A 19,655-nucleotide genomic window follows, 5' to 3' on the forward strand; every position below is an offset into this window, starting at 1 on the left:
GCGGCGGAGGGGAAGCGGGGAGTTTGCGAGTTGCCGCTCGGAGGGAAGGGGAGCCGAGGGTTTGTGCGGCCAGCCGGCCGGCGGGCGGACACATGGTGACCAGCTGGAGCCGATCCACCGGCTGTTGCGTCAGAGGAGCTGGTCATCTCCTGGAAGTTGAGTAAAATGGACTGGGAGTTATCCACCCTCACCCTCTTGCCCCGGCACTGGGGGCTCCCCCCTTCCTCCAACTTATAAATTCAAACTTTTTCCCCCGGATATCCTGGCTTTCTCCTCTGCTGGTGGGGGGATGGGGGGAGGGGTTGGCTGTTTGATCGCCCTCTGCCTCGGTGAGAGAGTTTGACTTTCTTTCTGTTAACAGATTAAATATACGGGTTTCCGCGATCGGCCGCACGACGAGAGGCAGATGCGGTTTCAAAATGCCTGCAGGGACGGCAGGTCTGAGATCGTAAGTAACCAGAGTCTTCCTCGCTTCCTTCTTGGCGGCAGAGTGGACCAAAGCCGCTTGAATGAGCGAAGCTGTCAGTTAGGTGCCAGGCTGACCAGGAGCACTTTAGCTCCGTGCAGAAATAGTAAACGCGGCTAAATGTTTGTGCATTCTGTCAGCATTCAAATGCAAAAGCCCAGATCAACACTCTGTATGGAATCCCTTCCGTCGACAAGCGTGCCAGAACACCGGTGGAGTTGAATACTTGATCCCATCCCACCGATCATGTTTGTAATGTGCAGAAATTTTATTTCGGGTCCATAGCTTATTTTTGCGGATATTCCTTGACAGATCAAATAAAGAATACTTCAGATCATTCCAAGCACTCCATCTCTGAGTTACTCTAATTTTTAATACGCATTCAGTACAAGGGACATCAGTCCAGGATGGAATGCAGCTCGTATTGTCCAATGAATTAGGCTAAATCTGAAGAAGATACTAGGAATTAGTCTTTTTTTCCCATGACTGATCTGACAATATGAATTGCATTCGAAGCTGCCAGATTTTTTTCAAGTTCTCTTGGGAATGTTTGCTTTGCTCAAGCAGAAAAATAATTGGAGGGACTATCATTATTTTTTTAAAGTGAAAAACACTATGACGCTGGAGGAACTCAGCAGGCCAGGCAGCATCCATGGAGAAAAGTGGGCAGTCAATGTTTCGGTTCAGGACCCTTCTTCAGGACTAAAGATAGGAAAAAGGGAAGCCCAATATATAGGAGGGAAAAGCAGAGTAGTGATAGATGGACAACAGAGGGGAGGCAGGGTGGGCACAAGGTGGTGAAAGGTAGATGCAGGTAAGAGACAGTGATAGGCAGGTGTGGGGGAGGAGGGGAGAGCAGATCCACCGGGGAATGAGTCAAAGGTAAGGAGGAAAAATGGGGGTAGTAAAAAAGAAGCTAGGAAAGGGAAGAAAAAAAGAGGTGTGGGGATCACTTCAAGTGGGAGAATTCAATGTTCATGCCATTAGGCTGCAAGGTTACAGGGAGGTTTGACCGTTTCGCAGAACATCCGTGCTTCGTCCGTAACCGTGATCTGCATCTCCCCATTGCTAGTCACTTCCACTCCTCCTCCCACGCCATCACAGATATGTCACTCCTCTGCCTCCTCCACTGCCAGAAGAAGTCCAAGCGCAAACTGGAGGAACAGCCCCTCATTTTCCATCTTGGAACCCCCCCCTCCCCATTTTTCCTCCTTTCCTTTGACACATCCCCTGATGTATCTGCTCTCCCCTCCTCCCCCGTACCTGCTTATCACTATCTCTTGCCTACATCTACCTATCACCACCTTGTGCCCACCCTGCCTCCCCTCTTTTGTCCATCTATCACTGCTCTGCTATTCCCTCTTATATTATTGGGCTTCCCCTTTTCCCCTTCAGTCCTGAAGAAGGGTCCTGATCTAAAACATTGACTGCCTGCTTTTCTCCATGGATGCTGCCTGGCCTGCTGAGTTCCTCCAGCATAGTAGTGTTTTTCATCTAGATTCCAGTATCTGCAAGTCCTTTTGTTTCTCTTTTAAATTATTTTCCTTGCTCAAGGTGTGGACCTTTATGCTCTACTTCATTATTATTGGTTAATATCTGTGGATCTATAATCAAAATTTAATTTCCACTTGGTTTTCAAGGATTTGTCTCATGTGAAAACCTGCTTGAATATATTCACCAGATAAATTTAGAAGGCTTTTGAGGAGAGAAGGTTGTGCAAGGGTATATTTTACTCAGATAATCTGTTATGCATTTATAACAAGGGAATTTTTGTGAATCGAGTGCCAGTTTGTTCAGAACATTGTACTTTTAATGTAAATTTATGGGTTATGCCAAATCTTGACGAGAGCTTGATATCAATTATCCCCTTTTAATAGTCCACTGGTAAGAACAATAATATTGCAAGGACTAGAGTTGTCTTCATATTTCTTATGAAAATCAAAGCATATGAATTAAATGTACTCATTTCACATGGTTAATTTGTATACTTGCATCTTTACAGTCACTGATATTCTAGAATTAAGAGATGATTTCACTAATCTTGCATGTGTACATAACTGCCTTTTAACAGTTCTGATTTCCTCATTGGAATGTGGGTGATTGATTTCTCTCTAATCACATTTGTGCTTTCACAATGAGTGCTAACAGGCTAAATGTGGAAGGTGTCTGTGTTCTGTCCTCGCCCAACTTTTGTGCATGAACTCTTTCAGTAAGGGTTTCTCCTGCAAATGTGCCACCTACTCTACCCCCACGCTGCTGCATACTTCTTTCTAATTCCCTCCCTTGCATTGCTGGGTGTTATGGATGATTGGCTGACTAGGATTTTGCAATCACAAAATTGGGCTCGGGTATGAATCCTGGTATACTACGTGTGATTGAGATGTGGTTGAGAAACCTTGAGCTGTTACTTTGCCTTTGGACTTTTTTCAACCAGCGTGGTTTGATCCATTCTCCACCTGCCCAACTAAAACAGGCACAGTTATTTGACAGATTTTTAGAGTATAAAATTTTTTAAAGTTTTGCCCTTCTCTTGGTTTATCTAGGTTAAATTTTATTCCCCAACTATATGAACCCTTGACAATATCAGAACTAATTTGGATCCAATTGTTAGTAGCTGTGCAAATGGTCCATTGCTACTGCCTTTCAAGGCTGAAATCTCAAACTCAATGTCATTCTGATTGGTAATATCCAACAATGTGCTACACTGCTGATCTGGTGTATTTGGAAAATGTCCTACCATTTTTTAAAAATAAGAACAGGCATCTTTGAACAATGCCAATTATTCTATTTCTTATCAGTATCTTTTAAAACTTGGATTACTGAGACTTGCTAGTCTTGTTGGTTTTGGGGAATAGCAAAATATTTTTATCTCTTTTGAATAGTTGTTTCTCCATTTATTTTAAAATTTCTTGTTTAAGTTCATGACATTTTTAGTACATTAACTAGCTTGCTGTACTGTGTACTCAGTGTTTGGAAGTGAACATTAAACATAATATGTATTTTTGTCAAGAGATTTGGTTTCTTTCACTTGGGTGATTAGTACGTTTGCTCTTTTGCTAATCTGTCTCCTTTTTCCTTTGCCTCTGATTGCTAGATGCCTTGCACCACCTCCCCCTCTCCCACGCACCCCCCCCCCCCCAAGAATATCACTGATACAGTTACTATAAATAATGTAGGCCAGTCAACATGACATTTGCATCATGCAGAACATGAGAACTTTCATCTGTGTCTAAATATTTTTAAATGAAAGATCTGTAACTGATCAGTATTAATATTGTAGTGATGTTACTTCCGATTTTCAGTTACTTTATTGTTTATGTCAAGAGGAAGAAGAATCACTGTGCATCTTCCAATTTTGAAAGTGCACAGTTGTTCTGGGAAGTGACAATGCATTGATTGATGGCTGGGACATTGACTAATGGCTGATCCTATAATATCGACCATTTCTGGTCTATGTTGTAGCAGAATTGGATGCCTGTAACTGTACACTTGATAGGAATTGATTGAGTCCGTGTTTTATGCAATTCCAGAGTTTAGAATATACGGTGCTGCTTGGCAGACACTAACCTTGGAACACAGTACTGATGTTAAAAAAAAATTAATGCATAATTTATTTAAAATCCTTTCCTCTGATATATTTTGTATTGATTTTTCTGAAAGGCTTTTGTGGCGACTGGAACTAATCTATCTCTGCAGTTTTTTCCGGCAAATTGGCATGGAGAGCAGCGGCAAACACCCACACGAGAGTATGTGGACTTTGAACGTGATCCAGGCAAGGTAAGAACTTGGTAGATGTGACTTGAGTGGTGGATTATCAAAACCTGAATGGAATGTTTTAGACTGCTCTTGTTGTACTGGGGCTTTTCACTGTATTTAATAATAGTGATGTAGTGGATATATGGTCGGAAGCTCGTCTGTGTGTCAGCAATAAAGCTGAATAGTCTGACTCTAGACTGTTGGCAGGTAGCTGGCTTGAGGCAGATATGAAGGCAATGTCTTTAATCTTCCCAATATTTAATCATTGTTGAATGTCAGGCAAGCATTGTGAAGATTGGACAGTGGAGAGGTTCAGACAAGTAGTGAGTTCAGTCTTTGGCATGTATATGGAAAGTAATGTCTGAGGATTTTTGTCAGGTATCTGTGTATATTTGGAATGGGAGGGAAGGATAGATTCATGGTAGATCCAGAGGTAGCTGTGTGGACTTGGGCAGAGAAACAAATAAAGGTTATTCCATTGCTGTGATTTGATAAATAATGGAATTAAGGGCTGTTTCACCTCGCTGGAGACTGAGAGAGGGCATTAAGCCACTTCTGTCAAAGTCTGCTGAGAGAAAGATCATAATTTCTTTGGTAAATTGTTAAGGCCATATTACAGGAGGAAAAATAAAGTTGATTTGATTCTGTGCACATTTAAGAAGTATACAGAAAATAATCGGATTAAAGGTACTAACTCTGAACTGGCTAAAAGTGCTGAAAGGAATATTTTTTTCATTAAACTGACAAATTGGAAAGTTAGAAGTGGAATAGAATGTGGCCAGAAGGTACTTCAGAATGTATTGTGTATTACTTCAGACTGCTTGTTCTCATCCTACATTTTTCCAGTGTATTTTTTAATTGCATTTTAAGGCAAAGGTAATTCTGGGAGTGAATATAACATTTCTAATGTGAGACTTAAAAATATTACAATATACTCTGACAAATCCTGGTTACAATTAATCCCTAAACTAGGTTGTATTGAAACCATATGATAGTAAACATTTGGATTTTAGACACTTAAAATTACTATTTCCAATCCAGGTAGACTGGTAAGATGCTGCAGTAATAAAGACTGCAATTGTATCTATGATTTTGTAGCTGACAGATTATTCCAAAAGCTTAGTTGATATATTCTATTTAAGATGTAGAAAGGGAGAATGCCTAATTACAGGCAGGTGAGAACTAAATGTGATTCCATCACAGTGCTTGCATTTTAGGGATTGGTGCAGTTACAATGGAATAACTTGGTGTATGTTATTTCTAATGTTAATAATATCTGTTTAGAAATGTACACATTTGGTTCAAAATTTAGGCCATCTAATTTTGGCTTGATTATGGTTATATGTCTGGAGTTTGTATCTTCTGAGTTAGAAAACACTTCAACTATTAATTTGTCTCAGGTAGTTGGCATGGAGTTGTGCCTAATACTAGACACATTTAGTTGAATCTTCTGAGGAGATTGCAATGCAGCATCCCTTTGTGATCTGTGAAGTTGAGGACAGATATGAGGTGATGTACATGACTTATCATAATAAAGCACATTAAAAGAAATATAAATGTTGAAGCAGAGAGGGATTGGCAGGGTAATGGTGACCCCAGGAATTTCCATTGAAGTATGTTACTTTGGTAAGGAGTATTGCAAACAGGAAAATGGATGGTAGACATTAGATTGGTGCCAGCTGCAGTTCAGTACCAGATGTGAAACAGTATGTTTGCAGTGTGTGACAACATAATAAAAAGTAACTTCAAACATGAAAGTGGAGGAACTCTTTTATAAGAAGATTTAACTCATGAAAAATGCAGCAAAAGTCACTGAAATGATCCTGGTAATCAGCATTATAGGATAAAGGAGTTGGGGGGGGGGGGGTGCAGGGGAACTAGATTTGTATAGGGACAGTTTTGTGGAGATTTATGAAATAATGAAGTGTGGAAATGATAAAGAATGGAGATTCATTTAAAGAATGAAGGGGCAAGTTGGATTGTAACTTAGAATTTCTATGTGGAAAGGGCCAACTATTGTGATTTAACAAGTTGTTTTAAAGATTTAAAAGGCAACTCCACAATGGATTGTGTTGTAATTTCCATGAAATCAAGTTAATGGTGTATTCAATCTAGTGCCCATTCCTGATGAAAATTGGGTGAGGCAGGTGTTCAGGTGAAAATAGTGAGGTATTTAAATAATTGTATAATTTATGAATGTGCTTTTTAGCTTAAATGTGACAGAGGTAACCAGGCTAAGTACAGTTTGCTGCATACTTGGGGTTGCAATGTCATCAGTGTTCACCTTTTAACTTCTAATTGTTTGCACTATTTACTTTAAATTTGGAAATTATTTTTATGCTTTCGTCTTCATTTATGATCTTAAGGCAGTTGAACTCAACACCAAACTGTTTTAAATAGTTACTTTGAAATGGCAGGCATGGTAGTGTAGCGGTTAGCATAACGCTATTACAGCGCTAGCAACCCAGGTTCAATTCTGGCAGCTGTCTGTAAGGAGTTTGTACGTTCTCCCTGTGATTGTGTGGGTTTCCTCCGGGTGCTCTGGTTTCCTCCCACTTCACAAAGACGTATGGGTTAGGAAGTTGTGGGCATGCTATGTTGGCGCCAGAAGCGTGGCGACACACGGGCTGCCCCCCCAGAACACTCTACACAAAAGATGCATTTCACTGTGTGTTTCAATGTACATGTGACTAATAAAGATATCTTATGTTCTTCTAGTATCTGATCACTCCCAGTCTGAACAGAAATTAAATTTTGTAACTTTAGGAAAAACTTAACATTGCTTACTTTTTTTGTTATACTTAGTACATTCATTTTGTTTGCCATTTGAGCTGTGACACTTAGCTGTTTCAAATTAGTTGTGTTCTCAATTTGGATAGTTGCACAAAAAAAATTCTAGGCTGATGCTTCAGTGTTACATACCACATTTTGTTTTGCTCAAGACACAAAAAAAATACAGCCCCTTTTGCACACTGAGGTGTGTAAAAGATGCCATGCTGCTAGTCTAAAAAGTAACAGATGAATTGTGTCCTGTGTCTTTAACCAGTAAAATAAAATTGTTAATCCAGCACCATTGAAAGTTTGCTGCACTTGTAGATTTTCTGGAGTATTGGATGCTATTCCAATTAATACTCTGAAATACTTCAAAAAAAAATGATGTTACACAGTAGTATCATTTTCTAGCAAACTGGTATGCTTAAAGGGAACACGGGAACTGGAGCTCCCGTGTCTAAAAGGAGCATTGGAATCAGCACCCGGAGAGTGAGGTGCCAAACCATTGCTATTTTCAAACAAGCATATCAGATTATTGGGGTTTTACTTATTATCCCTCAGATACCATCATTAAAATTAGCATGCAGAAGCTTGCTGTGTACCATGATGGCAGTTTCACTAAGCTTGCAGCAATGATCTTTTTAAAATGGAAAGTTGTGAATGATTTTAGTACATGTATAGTGCAAGGAGACCTTAGATTTAATAGAACAAAAATCCAATTGTGAGTAGGTTGATCGCGCTCCAATCATTCGCAAAGAGATGGAAGATGTAATTGAAAACTCGATTGAATGTCACTTGCTGACCAGTGACCTCTGCTGTAACGTATTTTTGGTTTTATCACCCCAAAGATTCACTCTCTTCTCCATCACTGCACAGTGACTGCAAGAGCAGCAGACACCTGAAACACCAACAACGGGTTTTCTCCCAATTTTCACGCCACCCTGATGGTGCATATTCCCCTTCTTCATTAGACCTGTGCTTAAACACTGTTTAATCAGTGTCACTGCTGCCCAACCAGTCTTCCATCTTTATGAAGGTGAAAATTTGCTCCATGAAATCATAACTGGGTTTTTAGGTGTACAGAGGGGATATTAGCTAAGTATACTACTAATATATTCCTGAGGGTGAGTGTCTCTAGGAAACTGCAGCTGGACTCTTGTGGTACTATTAGCAGATTTGGTCAATGTAATTTCAAGTGTAAGTTCACAAAGCAGTTTCAAATAATTAAATATTAAACATTCACAAGTGTTTTATGTACTTTTTAAATGTTGGTATTTGAGTTCCTTGTTACTATTGATCTATTTATGATAGTAACAAAATACTGGAGGAATTATGATATAGAGATACTTGATTGGCTAACAGCCTGTTGCTCTTGTAGGTGTTGTTGTTACTACTACTGTCAGACATACAAAGGTACAGTGAAAAACATTTTTTTGCATGCCATTCATACAGATCATTTCATCACAGTGCGTTGAGGCAGTACAAGGGAAAACGATAACAGAATGCAGAATAGTGTTACAGTTACAGAGCAAGTGCAGTGCAGGACAATAAGGTGCAAGGCCATAACAAGGTAGATTGTGAGGTCAAAAATCCACCATAGGGGATCATTCAATAGTCTTATAACAGCGGGATAGAAGCTGTTCTTGAGCCTAGTGGTACATGCTTTCAGGCTTTTGTATCTTCTGCCCAGTGGGAGGGTGGAGAAGAGAGAATGTCTGGGGTGGGAGGGGTCTTTGATTATCTTGGCTGCTTTACCAAGGCAGTGAAGTGTGGACAAAGTCCATGGAGGGGAGGCTGATTTCTGTGATGTGCTGAGCTGCATCCACAACACTGCAGTTTCTTGTGGTCCCGGGCAAAGTAGTTGTCACACCAAGCTGTGATGCATCTGGATAAGATGCTTTGTATGGCGTATCTATCAAAATTGCTGGGGACATGCCAAATACTAATAGAATGAGAGTAGATTTGTATGAATGTACGGTATTTTGAAGTAAAGCTGTGAATAAGACAAATAACCATGGGAGCTAAAGACTTGGTTTTATTGTGTGGAAGTCAATATTCTGGTATGTAAAGTGAGGTTAATTGCTAAAGTAATCAGGCAAAACAAGACTTGTTTATCTATTTTGTACACTTTTTTGCTGTCTGAACTCGTTATGATATGTTCAGGCAGTTCATTTGTAGCTCAATATGCAGTACTATAATGATGCAAGTGCAGAATTTGGATATTGATGTTGAGTAGTATAAAATGGCAGCTTATCTGACAAAAATTGTATGTTTATATATGCAGCACATTGTTGGAAGTCTTAATACAAAGGATGATTTCTTGCAACAACCTCTTCAGGCACAAGGAGTAGGAATCTGTGCGTTGTGTAAAAGATTAAAATGGATAGCAATAGCATTAATTCTGCAGCTTTGCCCAAGATGAAATAAAAAGCATTTATAATTAAAACAATGATTCCTGTGTAGCTAGCTTCAGCAAATGCAAATTTCCGGGAAAGTGGCTTAGTTCCTGATGGGCTTTAGCTTTTCAGAATCTTGCGGAATTGCTTTTAATTTAATCAGTGTCCTTTCTATAATTCAGCTAGATATTTAATCTAATCAAAAATTTAGTCTTCTGGCTTGTAATTGGAATCAGTTAAAACTGGCAATCGAAGCCATCCTGCTGCCAAAAAATGCCATCAATGTGGTAGCCTCCACAAACACGTGTTTATATGTACTCTGTTGTACAAACAAGGATTTGATTGCTGGTTGTATTGAATATTTTTATATAGAGCTATCAGGACGGTTGATGACTTACCAGAAAAGGCTCGAGCTGAAATATTGCCAAAGACAAGGATTCACTGCTCAGCAACTGGAATAAAGATGAAGTGTAATGTGACCATCACCTTGACATGGTTTGACATGGGACAGCTAAATTTTGCATGCATGGTTGGCAGATTATGCTGGAAATAAGATTTTGGAGGTGCAGATTTGGGCAGCACGGTACTGTGGTGGTTAGCATAACGCTATTACAGGGCTAGCGACCCAGGTTCAATTCCTGCCGCTGTCTGTGAGGAGTTTGTACATTCTCCCCGTGTGTCTGCGTGGGTTTCCTCCGAGTGCTCCGGTTTCCTCCCTCATTCCAAAGACGTACAAGTTAGGAGCTGTGGGCATGCTATGTTGGCGCCAGAAGAGTGGCGACACTTGTGGGCTGCCTCCAGCACATTCTCAGTAATGTAAAAAGATGCATTTCGCTGTGTGTTTCAATGTACATGTGACTAATAAATATCTATTTCAAAACCTGAAACAAAAAATATATGATGTGCTCAACAGGTTAAGCAAAATCTGGAAAGAGGAGTAAAGATAATGTTTTAGATTGGAGACCAAGTAGGAAAGTGAGAAAACATCAGTTTTAAATTGCAGGGTGGGTCGAGGGGAGTGAAGATGTATAGGACAAAGGTAATATTTCTGGTAGGGCGAGTATGGGGCTACCCAGACAATTGCAATGTTTATGGACTAACCTTGCATGCTGGTTGTTGGTGCATTTATATAAACACTTTGATTTTTGATTTTTCACCAACTGGGGCATCTTCCTTCTGAAAGAGGTGGTTGTGATGATGCACTTGTTGTTTACACTATTATAGCGCCAGCAACCCAGGTTCAATTCTGGCCACTGTCTGTAAGGAGTTTGGACGTTCTCCCCGTGGGTTTCCACCAGGTGCTCCGGTCTCCTCCCATATTCAAAAGACATGGGTTAGGAAGTTGAGCATGCTATGTTGGTGCCAGAAGTGTGGCGACACTTGCGAGCTGCTGCCAGAACACTCTATCCAAAGATGCATTTCACTGTGTTTTGATGTACATGTGACTAATAAAGATCTTAATTTTTAAAGTTCTGATTATTCTGGAACTGTTCCCACAGATTGGAAGGTAGCAAATGTGACCCCACTATTCAATAGGGAGTGATAGGGAGGGGATAATATGGTGATGTGGATTGAGGGTTGGTTAAGAGATAACAGGGTCTTTTTCAATTTGGGAGACTAGGTCTGAAGGAGTGCTACAGGGGTTGGTGCTGGAGCCCCAGCTGTTAATAATCTGTGTCAGTGATTTGGATGAGAGGATAAAATGTAATGTATTTAAATTTGGTGCTGATACTAAACTGGGTTCCAGGGTTTTGTGAGGAGGATGAAGATAAGATTTAAGTGGATATAGACAGACTGACTGAATGTTGAACTACAGATGATATGTAATATGGGGGGGGGGGCGGGGGGAGAATACGAGTTCCTTAAGTTTGGCCCTCACCCCTCATCAGGAAAGTTGTGTTTTAAATAATGAGAGAATGAAAGGTGTTGCTGTTCAGAGAAACTGTAATGTTCTTGTACGTGAATCACTGAGAGAGAGAGAATGCACGTACAACCAGAGATTAGGAAAACTATTATTATAAGACATCATTCATACTCAAGGTTCTTGCAGTAATCATTTGTAACTCAATGATTACTGTAAGAATGTTTTGAGTACAAAAGATGTATTGTTGCAATTATGCAGATGCTCTTGTTTTCCCAAGGAAGGATATTCTTGAGATTGAGGAAGTGCATAAAAGTTTACCAATTTGATTCCTGGAGGGTGGGTGTGGGAATGAGGATGGGGGTTGACCTTTGAGGAGAGATTACAAGGCTTGATAGTGTGGTTTCATGGATGATGCTTCCCCTGACTTGGGTGTCTTAAACCAGGAGTCATAGCCTCAGAATAATGGGTCAGTCGTTCAGGGCAAATAAGTAAAAAATTTTTCACCCAGAGGATAATTGATCTTTGGAATTACTAACGAGGGTGGTGGAGGTTCAGTTGCTTAAGGACATTCTAGATGGCAATTAATGGATATTTGGATGTTAAAAGAATTGAAAAATGGGCTAGTGCCGGAAAGCAGTGCTGTGGAGAAAGGTCAGTTGTGATGCTTCTATTTATGTTGTATTCTTGATAAGTTTGTGTGCCTTGGCAGTAATACATCCTTCACAGCACTTCTATGTAACACAAGTATAGAGAAATATTTAGTATCGTCTTCTTTCCATTCAGTGTCATCATAGTGAAAGTTTTGTGTAAATTGTCTACATTTCCTGCAGTGTAAATGATTATATTCCAATATTTTTTAAAGACAAAAGCTAGGGTGTATTTCAGATCTTAAAGTACTCAATTTTGAGTAACCCTTCTAAAGCTTTTAATCTCTGGTGTTTAACTCCATATCTTTAGTTTTATTTAACACTTAATTATAACAGTGACTTTTTTGGGGTTTTGTTGCCTGTTCCTTTTGGGTTCATCTGACTTCTGTACAAAGCACTTACTGTATATACTCGCTACTGTTGTATCCCACATGTTGCCAAATGCCGACAGAAGATGGCTTAGAAGGCATACTCATGATTCCAACCAAACTTTTTTTATAATGTGTAAGATGTATAAATGGACAGGAAGGTTTCCATTCTAGAAAAATCCTACTTAGTACTCTAAGCAAAGTCTGCTTGCAAGTTAACTAATACAAACTAGTCTTATGTTGCACCATGTGGAAGTGCAGTTTGATTGTTTTTATTGGCCTGTTAACCCAAGGATCTAGATAATCTACAAACAAAAGTTCAAATTCTATTGTGGCAGTTAAGGATTTAAAATCAATAACTTAATAAACTCTGGAATAAAAAGTTAGTAATAGTAATGTTGACCATGAAACTTTTGGATTGTTTAAAAACATTATCTTCACTGGTGGCCCTTACCTGGTCAGATTCATAAGAATGTTGACTCTCAACTGCCTTTTAAAATAGCACGACAACATATTCCGTACTACTGGAATCATTGCAGCAAAATGTAATAAAACTGTACAGACCACCTGGGAATGCCCAGACCCAAGGGTCTAGTGGGATCATTCTCAGTGCAAGGAGACTGCTGAGCATATTGGTATTAAGTAGCATGCAGTGCTCATTTAATATAATTTGGGCAAAATTCTGCCACTCAGACCAGACCCATGAAAACAATGAAGCAGGTCTCAACTGTAGGTTTAAGACGTGGTTCAGCATTTAATTTTGAGTTACCAAGATTTGCAGGTGTTTTTCTTCGAGTAGGTGATTTCTGTAAACTGCCATCACTACTGGTTGGCCTCCTCATTTTCTTTTGAGGCAGAAGACTTCAGTGCCCCCTTCTCCAACCACCACCATCAAAAAAAATGCTGCCTTTCCAAATTAATTCTATGATTTGAGGAGATTGTGCATACAGGGCCTATTGTGCTGTGCACATGGCCTTGGTTTTGTGTGTGGTGCAACATTGGAGGTATTCTGTTGGCTGAAGCAAAATCAGTTGTGTGCTGTAGTTTGGATATCTGCAACCCAGGCATTGGATTTGAATATGAAAAGCAGACCCATCTGAGTTGAGCATCATCATTGAACACCTTTTCATGGATAAAGGTGCACCAGATGTGCAGATGGAAAGGACTGAGCCTGGGAGTCATCAACATCAATTGTTTACTATAGTGTTCTGCTCAGACACAATTTCTTGTCAATTACCACCCACCATCCTACCTCTGCTAATTAACACCTTAACACCGTTTTTTTGGGGAGTTGGGGGGGGTGGGAAAACACAGTAGGTACTTAGTGGGGGTTTCCATGTTCATCAGGAAAAGTGGTTCAATAACATGCATTGTACCTGGACACGACTGCCAGGCAAGATGGTCTGTGACAGTTGCTTAAGAACAGCAGAAAGATGGAGGGTTTTATCCTTGCCAATCTAATTCTTGCATGTATCCACTTCATCTGTCCTTGATATTTGTGAGAAAGACCACTGTTCGGTCCTTGTGGAGGCAAAGAACAGTCTTTGTACTGAGGGCGCCCTCTGTGATCTGTGGGCCTGGCACATGCTAAGTGAATTAGATTCTGGAAAAATCCAGCAGTTCAAAAGTGGGAATCCATGAACCATGGCAGTACCTCACCAACGGGAAAATTGCAATCTTCTACGATTGTAACATTTTGCCTGCCAATTCCCTCCGCCATCACAATCAAGCCTGATTCAGTGATGAGTGTAGAGGTGTGCCCCAGGTGTAACCCCAGATGAACCTAAAAGTGGCATAACAAGTTATCAAACTGCAGCACAGAAATAAATGCATGAGAACCAGTGGAAGCAACATGCAATATATTGTAAATAATCCCACAGTCAAATAATTCGGATTGATTTTGTTCAGTCTTTCTACATTCAGTCACGAATAGTGGTGGAGGATTGCACATCTCGTGAATAAAGGAAGGGATTCCATGAAATCCAGATCTTTGAATGGACAGTTTGGTGCATTGATCCAGCTGACAGCTACTTTGTATTTGGCTCCCTGACATCTCCATCACAGAATCTGGTCTTCAGTTAATTCAGTTCATTTGATGGAATATAGAGCATCAGCTAAGTCCACTGAATAAAGCAGAAGGTAAAGGCTGAGTGTTGAAACAACATCCTGGTCGTAATGCTGAAAAATTGCATTTCAAAACCATTTTGCTATAAATGGTTCACCTCAATCTTTCCAGCATTTAAGAAGCTCAAGTTAACACATTGAATCACTCCACTTGCTGGATGAGAGGGGCTTTAATGTCCAAGAAGCTCAGTGTCATTCCAGAGAGAGCTGGTTGTTGGATTGCTCTCTGATGCACCACCCTTCATATTTGTGCTTTCCAGCAGTACAATCCAGTTGGACAAAGTCTAAAATTGAAATTACCTGTTTAACATTCCAGAATAGTCAGAGCAATACAGGCTCTTTGGCCCAACGAGTCCATGCGGACCATGGTGCCCACTCGTCTAGTCCCAATTTCCTGCGTTTGGCCCATATCCCTCTAAGCCCCAATCCTCTATGTACCTATACAAGTGCTTCTTAAATTATACTATTGTACCAGCCTCAACCACTTCCTCTGGCAGTTTGTTTCATTTACTCGCCACCCTCTGCATGGGAAAAGTTGCCCCTCAAGTCCCTATTAAATCATTCCCCTCGCAGCCTAAATGTGTGTGTCCTACTTTTGGACTCCCCTACCCTGGGGAAAAGACTGCTACCATCCACCTTATCCATGCTCCTCTTGATTTTATAAACCTCTAAGATCACCCCTCGTTCTCCTACACTGCAAGGAATAAAGACCTAGCCTGGCCAACCTCTCCCTATAACTCAGTCCCTCTAGTCCTGTCAACATCCTTGTAAATCTTTTCTACACTCTTTCCAGTTTAAACACTTCTTTCCAATAATAGGGTGACCAAAACTGTACATAGTACTCCAAGTGAGGTCTCACCAATGACTTGTACAATTGCAACATAATCTCCCAACTCCTTTACTCAGTGCCCTGACTGATGAAGGCCAGTGTGCTAAATGCCTTTTTCACCACCTTGTCTACCTGTGACACCACTTTCAACAAGCTATGCACTTGTACTCCTAGTTCCTTCTGTTCCATTACACTCCTTAGTCCCCTATCATTCATTGTATAAGTCCGACACTGGTTTGACTTTCCAAAATGAATGTTATAGAACTACTGTTAAAGGATTCTGAGGAATCCTTGTCACCAGATTTTATGCACGTTGTTCTGATTTTTTTTGTCCAATGTATCAAAAGATTTTGCCAGTAGTCACTTTAGAATACTGTGCTGGAGGTGGAATTTATTCATTTTGGATTGTTGAATGGCAACAGGCGAGTTGTATTGGTGGTTGAGGTTGACAATGATACGATAATATGCCTGATGTTGCAGGTGTTCAGCTGCTTTTGTCAATGAACAAATAACCTAAATATGGGAGAATTGTTTAGTGGGTTTCCTTTTGAAGGGTGTTCTTGGCAATTGTATTTGGAACCAGTGATGAATGTCTTGCTGATCTGGTAAAGGACAAAGGGTGCAAATCGTCATTTGGTTAATATTGTGCATTTACTACTGGAACATTTTATGTACTACACATAATTTTATCTACTATTTAAAGTATTTGGAGATTCACCTTGTGTTGTTTGGTCAAAAATAAGTATCTAGATTAGCCAGGAATTTACTGAGTTGAGCACTCACTCATTTGCCCCATTGCATGGTTTAGATCTTCAAAGGCAAGCAATCTGGCTAAGAGTATCTAGTACCACGTCCGATGTGGTTGGGCTAGAAAGAGCTTTAGCCACAAAACTCCTCAGGAAACTTTTGCCAAAATGGAAAACTATGCCAGGTGTCACTTGGCTTTTTGAATGTCTGGCATTCAGAAGTATTTGAAATTTTTTTTAAAGAAACAAACAACTGAAATTATTTAAAAAAAATGAAAAGTGAATTAAATTAATCTTGCCTCCTTGTGCACATTTCCCAGAGTAAGTTGTAGGGAAATCTTAAGTTTGTGTTCTGTCATTCATCTCAATGTGCAGTTGGCTGGAATCTATCAGACATTTCAGGACTTTTGAATGTACATTGCACAAGTCCCAAATGGAATTGTTCTTGTTTCTGTCAGCAAGGCTGCACTAATGCTCCAAACCTTTTTCCTTGCCCCAGTGGATTGCATCTTGCACTATGTAATTTACAAGTATACTGAGAGTAGTGAAATATTCATTACTTAGACTCTGCAGTGTCTCTAACCTTGCTCACCAATATGCTTGGTGTTGCTCCTTTATCTTGGACATTATGCAAATTGAAACACTCCCATTTGGCTAAAGGCAAAATAAACCACTAATGAACAACCAACTGATTTGACTGAAGCACCAATAGCAGGCAGCCATGTTGAAATGGTAACATTAATTATCTCAGCTGCAACTTGCAATATCAGCAGCTGTGAGCCAGAAATAAAGAACTGAGTGCATAAAATATCTCGACAATGACATCTGGTATTCCAGCATCATAAAGTGGAAAGAATCTATCTCCTATGAAACATACATCCTTCCCATACTTTTCAAAACTATGACCACTGATCATGCCTTTTAGATGGAAGGTGGTCACTTGATTAATGCTGGTCAATGTCCATGCTGCAAGAGTGGATTAGGGTTGCCTGGTGACTACTGTGCCCAAGTAGGGGCATTGTTGGGCATCTCTAGGTAGCTACTTATCCCCTACTTCTGCTCAGAGCACCTGTTAACACGCCTCTTGGCCTATGCTGAAAATTGTGTTCAATATTTGGAATATTAGTTCCAGTTAGTGGGCCACCTGTGGCCTTTCTCTAAAACTGTTTCAGGTGTTTACTGTTTGTATGTGCCAGTGGTTATGCCATATTAATATTCCTTGAGGGTGTTTCAGTTACTATTAAATTTTCAATGCCTCTGTAAAGACAAGTCAATTTTTGAACAGTAGGTTAACAATCAGTAAGCGGTAGTTAATTTGCATCTACTTGTCTGTGCAGATAATTGCTAAAGTAAAATGTACACTTGATGCTTTGTGTTTGAATTTGTAAAGTTCTAAAGTTGTAGGGTAAAGTTTGAAGAGCAAGGAGCATAAGTACTGATGAGAAATGATATTATGCCAAGGGACAATTTTGCTGAGAACCTTGCTTCAGGGAATCCTAAAATATATATTATCCTGTTGAGTGGATTATGGAACTTGCATTCTCCTCTTTATTTAAAAGACAACAGTTTCCTAATTGTCATCTGTGCTTTTAAGAAATCTAGATGCTGCTCCTGTATACAAAATTAAGTTGCTGCTGCTGTCATCACTCGCATTTTGTTTGCACTTAACTCTTGCTCACTTTGGACTAGACTACTGTGTATTGTACCAATACATTATTACAAGAAAATATCACTTTAATGAGCACTACCATGTATTGCTATATAAAGGTAAAGTATGGAAACCTCTTGCCCTATTTATACGGTCCAAATCTTGCCATTAGTTTTTAGTGATATGGTTCTTAGAATCTTTGATTTTGTGATCAATAAATATTTACAAAGAAATATGGTCTAGGTTTAAGTTGATGTTGGCTTTTTGGCCACAAACCCCTTTCTCTTCTTTTCCTTAGCCCAGGGCATTTGCTTTCAAATACAGCATAGTCTCCTTTTCACTATTATCACTTTTACCCATTTTAGCCAACTAATTTTCTCAACTTAATATTTTGTTGTGTCACGATAGATTGCAGATTTTAGTGAGCTGTATGTCAGATATACTTTGAAAAATTTTACAAATCTTTAAACCTGTTTTGGGAGTTAGGTTAAGATGTGCAAGTCTGGAAATATTTGGCCACTTTCCATGATGGCAGATAGTTTATGGTTTCGCTCCCTTGAAGAGTGGCTTGAATCTGTGGAAGGTGTCTGAATGCATTCTAGACTACCCAGTTACTACCATCTTTCTGGTGGAATCTTTGAATCACTTTGGTATTTTTTTCACGAGCATGCCTGTAGTCACAAGATCACAAGATAAGGGAGCAGAAGCAGGCCATTCAGCCCATCGAGTCTGCTCCAAGGAAAAGGGAAAAAGAAATGAAGAGAAAATAAAACCTAATCCCAATTTCCAGCCTTATCCCCATATCCCTTGATACCCTGACTATTTAGATATCTATCTATCTCCTCTTTGAACGCCCCCACTGATCTGGCCTCCACTGCTGTACGTGGCAAGGAGTTCCACAAATAGTGAATAGCATTGTGCTCTGGCAAAGTGTCAGGTGGGGATCATTGATGTTTTAATGGTGGGATCTGATGGATTGGTTTGGAGTATGTATTTGTCTGCATATTTTGGAGGTGATGTGATCCCTACCAAATTTGGCCCAAGAGAGACGTGTTTGGATCTGCAATGATTACAAGATGTCATTCACTCTGTGGCTCAAAAGAGAAAAGCAGGGTGTGTCCAGTATAGTACTGGTACTTTTGAGCTTGTATCAGTTTGAACCATTCTTGAAACCTTTCATCCTTTTATTGCTCAGGATAATCAACAATTGTTCAAATTTCCCATTATTATGATTATGTGTAGGAGCTTGAACGCCATTGAAGTTCACTTTGCATGGCAATAGCTAGCTTATGGATTGAGAACTTCCAGGAGGAAGCCTATGTTTAAAATTGGGTAAAGATTTTGCTTTAGGCTTTTTGAGCCTTGTGACCAACCTCCACCTAAAACTTGGAAGATTTTGATTTTAATTCACTTTCAGAAGTTGCTATGACGGCAAGGGCATCATTAATTACCCTTGAACTAAATGACTTGCAAGGCCACTTCAAAAGAACTTAAGAGTCAACTACATCACTGTTGGTCTGCAATTATATTCATACCAGGCCAGGTAAGGACAGAGAATTTGCTTCACTGAGGATATTTCTTACTGATCCACTGTTATTGATAGTGATGTTATTATTCCACGTTGTGATTGGTTGAGTTTGTTTCTTAGCAGCCATGTTGGAATTTGAACTTGTCTCTGGATCATTATTCCAGGCCTTTGGAACATCAGTTTAGAAATGTAACTGTCATGTTACTCTTCCCACTGGTATGACTGGATTTAATGGTGAGCCATAAAGGCCAACTTTGAGGATTAGTTTTCTCTTGCCTTGGGCTGCTTTTAAATGCTGCCCCTTTTCTGGCATTAAAATGTGAATTCTTGGAAATAATTGCTGTTACCATTAATGATCATCCTTTTATTCTCTAAATAGCTTATCATAAATTTGGTGCATCATTTATGAGCTATAGAGAGGGCTGTAGAAAACCATGTTTCTGGCTACGTCTGTATCCTGAAGGTGACGGTTTGGTTAACTTTGATTATTATGCTCAGAATTTTAATAATT

The 19,655-nt window shown here is 39.8% G+C and overlaps 1 protein-coding gene across 2 annotated transcripts in view; it reads left to right on the plus strand.

Annotated features, from left to right (window-relative positions):
- Positions 1-19,655, plus strand: part of cbfb (core-binding factor subunit beta) — an 86,829-nt gene that overhangs the window by 450 nt on the left and 66,724 nt on the right. For both annotated transcript variants that reach the window (XM_052028152.1, XM_052028153.1), the window contains exons 2-3: positions 362-448; positions 4,127-4,243. In XM_052028152.1, coding sequence (XP_051884112.1) covers positions 362-448; positions 4,127-4,243 — 204 coding nt within the window. The remainder of the gene's footprint in view (positions 1-361; positions 449-4,126; positions 4,244-19,655) is intronic.

Source organism: Pristis pectinata, chromosome 13 (genome assembly GCF_009764475.1).
Source record: "Pristis pectinata isolate sPriPec2 chromosome 13, sPriPec2.1.pri, whole genome shotgun sequence".
NCBI classification, from domain to species: domain Eukaryota; kingdom Metazoa; phylum Chordata; class Chondrichthyes; order Rhinopristiformes; family Pristidae; genus Pristis; species Pristis pectinata.